This window comes from Manacus vitellinus, unplaced genomic scaffold (genome assembly GCF_001715985.3).
Source record: "Manacus vitellinus isolate BGI_N305 unplaced genomic scaffold, ASM171598v3 scaffold_110_pilon, whole genome shotgun sequence".
Classification (NCBI taxonomy): Eukaryota; Metazoa; Chordata; class Aves; order Passeriformes; family Pipridae; genus Manacus; species Manacus vitellinus.
This window is the reverse complement of record NW_021938845.1, coordinates 626,659-633,000: the sequence shown is the minus strand read 5'-3', so window position 1 is coordinate 633,000 and position 6,342 is coordinate 626,659. Positions and strand designations below refer to the sequence as shown.

At 50.0% G+C, this 6,342-nt stretch overlaps 1 protein-coding gene across 1 annotated transcript in view; it reads right to left on the bottom strand.

Moving 5' to 3' along the window:
* KLHDC10 (kelch domain containing 10) overlaps positions 1 to 6,342 on the bottom strand; it is a 47,070-nt gene that overhangs the window by 31,564 nt on the left and 9,164 nt on the right. The window contains exons 2-3 of the mRNA XM_029965618.1: positions 4,074 to 4,295; positions 1,616 to 1,770 (exon numbers count right to left, since the gene is read on the bottom strand). Coding sequence (XP_029821478.1) covers positions 1,616 to 1,770; positions 4,074 to 4,295 — 377 coding nt within the window. The remainder of the gene's footprint in view (positions 1 to 1,615; positions 1,771 to 4,073; positions 4,296 to 6,342) is intronic.

Genomic DNA, 6,342 nt, shown 5'->3' with positions numbered 1-6,342 from the left:
TCTAATAAAAATCAGACCTAAAAGTTGTTTTTCTGATAAAAATAAGCCCTAAAAGTTCTTGTTCTTGTCATTACTTGGAGTTTTGGGGTTTGAAATAAAACCTAAACCCACTGTTTGCATTTAGAGTTTGGAATATGAAAATAAAATGTACAAACCCCTGTTTTCATTCAAAGTTTTGGGATTTGATCCACAAACCCCTGTTTTAGAGTTTGGGGTTTGGAAAATAAAACTTAAATGCACTGTTTGCATTTGGAGTTTTGGGTTTGAAAATAAAACCTAAATCCACTGTTATTATTTGGAGTTTGGGGTTTGGAAAATAAAACCTAAATCCACTGTTTGCATTTGGAGTTTTGGTTTGGAAACTAAACCTAAATCTACTCTTTGTATTTGGAGTTTTGGGGTTGGAAAATAAAACCTAAATTCCCTGTTCTCATTTGGAGTTTTGGGGTTGGAAATAAAACCTAAACCCATTGTTATTATTTAGAGTTTGGGGTTTGAAAATAAAACCTAAATTCACTGTTTGCATTTGGAGTTTGGGGTTTGGAAACTAAACCTAAATCTACTGTTTGTATTTGGAGTTTGGAAATTTGGAGTTTGGAAATAAAACCTAAACCCACTGTTTGCATTTGGAGTTTGGGGTTGGAAATAAAACCCAAACCCACTGTCATTATTTGGAGTTTTGGGTTTGAAAATAAAACCTAAATTCACTGTTTGTATTTAGAGTTTTGGGGTATGAAATAAAACCTCAATCCACTGTTTGGATTTGGAGTTTGGGGTTTGGAAACTAAACCTAAATCTACTGTTTATATTTGGAGTTTTGGGGTTGGAAAATAAAACCTAAATCCACTGTTTGCATTTGGAGTTTCAGGGTTGGAAATTTGGAGTTTGGAAATAAAACCTAAACCCACTGTCATTGTTTGGAGTTTTGGGTTTGGAAATACAACCTAAATCCCCTGTTCTCATTTGGAGTTTTGGGGTTGGAAATAAAACCTAAACCCATTGTTATTGTTTAGAGTTTGGGGTTTGGAAATAAAACCTAAACCCACTGTTTGCATTTGGAGTTTGGGGTTTGAAAATAAAACCTCAAACCCCTGTTTTCATTTAGAGTTTTGGGTTTGGAAACTAAACCTAAATCCACTGTTTGCATTTGGAGTTTGGGGTTTGGAAATAAAACCTCAATCCCCTGTTTTCATTTGGAGTTTGGGGTTGGAAAATAAACCCTAACCCCGCTGTTTGGGGTCTGACCCCACCGTTTTCACTCCCAGTTTTGACCCCAAACCCTCCAACCCTCTTTTTTTCATTAAGAATTCGGAGTTTCGACCCCTTTTCACTCCCAATTTTGGGCTTTGAAGGTTCTGAGGTCCCAGAACAACCCCTTAAATCCTCCCCCCTTTCCCACCCCACCTCTCCAGGTGTTCAGCARCCACATTCCCACCCTCCTGACCCCCCCACCACCCTCCCTTTTCCCGGGAAACCTCCGGGAACCGCTCGCTTCCCTCGCGCGGGATTTCCCCGCATTTATTCCCGGAGGGGGGAATTTTCCTTCCAAGGAGGGTGGGGGGGGGGAACAACTCCCAGGGCAGGGAATTGTGGCTCCCAGGGAATTCTTTCCCACCTGTCCATAGATCCTGTTGGGTTTCTTGCCCCTGCAGCTGAGCAGGGCCCACCTCTTGTACTTGACGTTGCAGACGTGGACGTCGTTGCCGTTGCTCTCCCCGAAGGGGATCCCGGTGCCCCCGAACACCAGCAGGTTGTTCCCGTGCAGGACCACTGGGAGAGAGGGACATTTCTTGGGATGAACTGGGAAAAACAGCCGGGTCTGGGGTGGTTCTGGGATGGTGGAGGGGGAGGGTGTCCCTGCCATTGGTCCCTGGCCAAGCATTCCGTGATCCCAAGGCGTGGAGAGCAGGGAGTGCTCAAACACTGCACTGAGGGCTCCAAAGGAGGGAGAATCCAGGCTCTGCTTGGAGAGCAGCTGGAAACACCTCCACAATTCCCAGTTCTTGTGTGGATTACACTCTCCAGGATGAGAACAGCTCCAGGAGCAGGGATTGTGCTCCCACACACCCATGACACGGATGCTCTGAGGTGTCTGCTGGAAGTTTCCAGTGAAATCCCTAGAAAACACCTCCTGCTTTCCCATTTCCCCTCTCCCAATCCCAACCCAAACCTGGGGCCTGCTGGCAAAACATCATCCAGAATTCCCAGATCTTGCCTGGATTAAATCCCAGCTCCAGGAGGAGGGACTGTGTTCCCACACATCCATGACATGGATGCTTTGGGATCTCTGCTTGGAACACCCCTGCAGTGACACCCTTGGAAAACCCCTCCTGCTTTCCCAGTTTCCCTCTCCCAGTCCCAACCCAAACTCAGGATCTGCTGGCAAAACATCATCCAGAATTCCCAGATCTTGCCTGCATTAAACTCTCCAGGATGAGAACAGCTCCAGGAGTAGGGATTGTGCTCCCACAGATCCATGACATGGATGCTCTGGGATCTCTGCTTGGAGCAACCATCCAGTGACACCCCTGGAAAACACCTCCTGCTTTCCCAGTTTTCCTCTCCCAGTCCCAACCCAAACTTGGGGTCTATTTGTGGAACAGCTGGAAACATCATCCAGAATTCCCAGTCCTTGTGTGGATTAAACTCTCCAGGATGAGAACAGCTCCAGTAGCAGGGATAGAGTTCCCACACCCCCATGACACGGATGTTTTGGGATGCCTGTTTGGAACAACCCTGCAGTGAAATCCCTGGAAAACCCCTCCTGCTTTCCCAGTCTCCCTCTCCCAATCCCAACCCAAACTCAGGATCTGCTGGCAAAACATCATCCAGAATTCCCAGATCTTGCCTGGATTAAATCCCAGCTCCAGGAGGAGGGACTGTGTTCCCACACACCCATGACATGGATGCTTTGGGATCTCTGCTTGGAACAACCATCCAGTGACACCCTTGGAAAACCCCTCCTCCTTTCCCAGTTTTCCTCTCCCAGTCCCAACCCAAACTTGGGGTCTGCTGGCAAAACATCATCCAGAATTCCCAGATCTTGCCTGGATTAAACTCTCCAGGATGAGAACAGCTCCAGGAGCAGGGACTGTGTTCCCACACCCCCATGACAGGGATGCTCTGGGATCTCTGCTTGGAGCAACCATCCAGTGAAACCCCTGGAAAACTCCTCCTGCTTTCCCAGTCCCCCTCTCCCAATCCCAACCCAAACTCGGGTTCACTTCCAAAACAGCTGGAAACACATCCAGAATTCCCAGTTCTTGTGTGGATTAAACTCTCCAGGATGAGAACAGCTCCAGGAGCAGGGATTGTGCTCCCACACACCCATGACACGGATGCTCTGAGGTGTGTGCTGGAAGTTTCCAGTGAAACCCCTGGAAAACCCCTCCTGCTTTCCCAGTTCCCCTCTCACAATCCCAACCCAAACTTGGGTTGGCAAAATATTATCCAGAATTCCCAGATTTTGCCTGGATTAAAACACTTAGGATTCAAGGAACTTCATGAGCAGGGACTGTGTTCCCACACATCCATGACATGGATGCTCTGAGGTGTCTCCTTGGAACAACCATCCAGTGAAACCCCTGGAAAACACCTCCTGCTTTCCCATTTCCCCTCTCCCAATCCCAACCCAAACTCGGGGCCTGCTGGCAAAACATCATCCAGAATTCCCAGATCTTGCCTGCATTAAAACACCCAGGATGAAAGGAACTTCAGGAGCAGGGACTGTGTTCCCACACTCCCATGACACGGATGCTCTGGGATCTCTGCTTGGAGCAACCATCCAGTGAAACCCCTGGAAAACCCCTCCTGCTTTCCCAGTTTTCCTCTCCCAATCCCAATCCAAACTCGGGGTCTGTTGGCAAAACATCATCCAGAATTCCCAGATCTTGACTGCATTAAAACAACCAGGATGAGAACAGCTCCAGGAGCAGGGATTGTGTTCCCACACACCCATGACATGGATGCTCTGGGATCTCTGCTTGGAACACCCCTCCAGTGACACCCCCGGCCAACCCCCCACATTCCCATCCCATCCCATCCCATCCCCTGCCACCCCGCCCGGTACGTACGGGACATGGATGCCAGCTCCCTGGGCATGTAGCCCTCGGTGCCCAGCTGGTGCCAGGTGTCAGTGGCGAAGTTGTACCTCCAGAGCTCCCGGAACAGGGGATAATCCTCGTTGTCGGGGCCGCCCGACTCGTCGTAGTCGGGGTTGTACCCCCCGAACACGTACAGGTTGGAGCTGTCGGCGACGCAGCGATGGCCGCTCCGGGCGGGGGGACAGCGATGGCCTGGGAATGGGGAATGAGGGATGGGAATGAGGAATGAGGGATGGGAACAGGGAACAGTCGGGGTTGTACCCCCCGAACACGTACAGGTTGGAGCTGTCGGCAACGCAGCGATGGCCGCTCCGGGCGGGGGGACAGCGATGGCCTGGGAATGGGGAATGAGGGATGGGAATGAGGAATGAGGGGTGGGAACAGGGAACAGTCGGGGTTGTACCCCCCGAACACGTACAGGTTGGAGCTGTCGGCAACGCAGCGATGGCCGCTCCGGGCAGGGGGACAGCGATGGCCTGGGAATGGGAAATATGGCTCTGGGAACAGGGAATGAGGGATGGGAACAGGGAATGAGGGATGGGAATGGGGATACAGCTCTGGGAACAGGGAATGAGGGATGGGAACGGGGAATGAGGGATGGGAATGGAGAATGAGGGATGGGAACGGGGAATGAGGAGTTGGGAATGGGGAATGAGGGATGGGAATGGGGAATGAGGGATGGGAATAGGGATACAGCTCTGGGAACAGGGAATGAGGGATGGGAATGAGGAATGAGGGATGGGAACAGGGAATGAGGGATGGGAACAGGGAATGAGGGATGGGAACAGGGAATGAGGGTGGGAACAGGGAATGCAGCTCCAAGGGAACAGGGAATACAGGCAAACAGGGAATATGGCTCTGGGAACAGGAAATGCGGCTCCAGGAACAGGGAATGAGGAGCTGGGAATATGGAATGTGGTTCTGGGAATAGGGAATGTGGCTCTGGGAATAGGGAATGCAGCTCCAGGGGAACAGGGAACACAGGGAAACAGGGAATGAGGCGCTGGGAATAGGGAATGAGGAGCTGGGAATAGGGAATATGGCTCTGGGAACAGGGAATGTGGCTCTGGGAATAGGGAATGCAGCTCCAGGGAATACAGCTCCAGGCAAACAGGGAATACAGGGAAACAGGGAATACAGCTCAGGGGAACAGGGATCACAACTCCAGGGAATAGGGAATACAGGGGAACAGGGAATAAAGCTCCAGGGAACAGGGAATACAGCTCCAGGGGAACAGGGATCACAACTCCAGGGAAACAGGGAATACAGGGAAACAGGGAATAAAGCTCCAGGGAACAGGGAATACAACTCAGGGAACAGGGAATACAGCTCCAGGGAAACAGGGAATACAGGGAAACAGGGAATACATTTCCAGGGAAACAGGGAATACAGCTCCAGGGAAACATTTAAAAGGCTGGGGATGTGTCCAAGGGTCTGGGATGCACCTGCTGGGAGGGCTTTCCAAGGAATTGGTGTTTAGGGATAGGGAAGCAGAGGGAAATGGCTCTGGGAGGATCCGAGCAGGGCAAGGGAGAATTTCATTCCTTGTGGAATCTCATTCCCTGGAACACCTGGAAATCCTCCCACAAAAGCTCTTCCCGAGAGAAATTCCCCTTGGTTTCATTCTCCCTTGGAAAACAATTCCCAAATGTTTGTATTTAAAGTTCCCTGAGAGGAATGGAGAGGAAAAGTCTGGAATTCTTTCCCTCCTGCCCAAACCTTTCCGTGTCTCCTCCTTTATTCCTTGGATTTCAAGGAGACTTTTCCACCTTAAAGTGACCCAGGAATGACAGAACAAGGAAAAACCTGCTCCTGGATCAAGGCTTTTCCAGGGGGAGGGAGCTGGGAATCCACCTGGGATTCCCAAAGGGAATCTTCCCTAAAATCCAAGGGGAATAAAAGCAGGGAGGAGAATCCAAACCCTGGATTTCAGCTGGAACAGGGAAAAAGGGTGACTCAATCCCGGGAAAATATCCTGGTTGGATCAATCCAAGGACCTTCAATTCTCCCACTGATTTTCTATGGAATTTCTAAGGGAGCAGGAGCCTGGGAATCATCTGATAAGGATCCCAAATATTCCTGTCAGAGCTGGGAACAAAAGGAAAGGAGAGGAAAACCTGAGGCAGGAAGGATTTTTCCTGCAGGAAGAGGGGAAGAGATGGATTTTCCAGCCTGGATAATGAACTTGGAAAACTAATAAGGAATGGTTGGAAGGGGAAGAGAGGGAAGGAATGAAGGG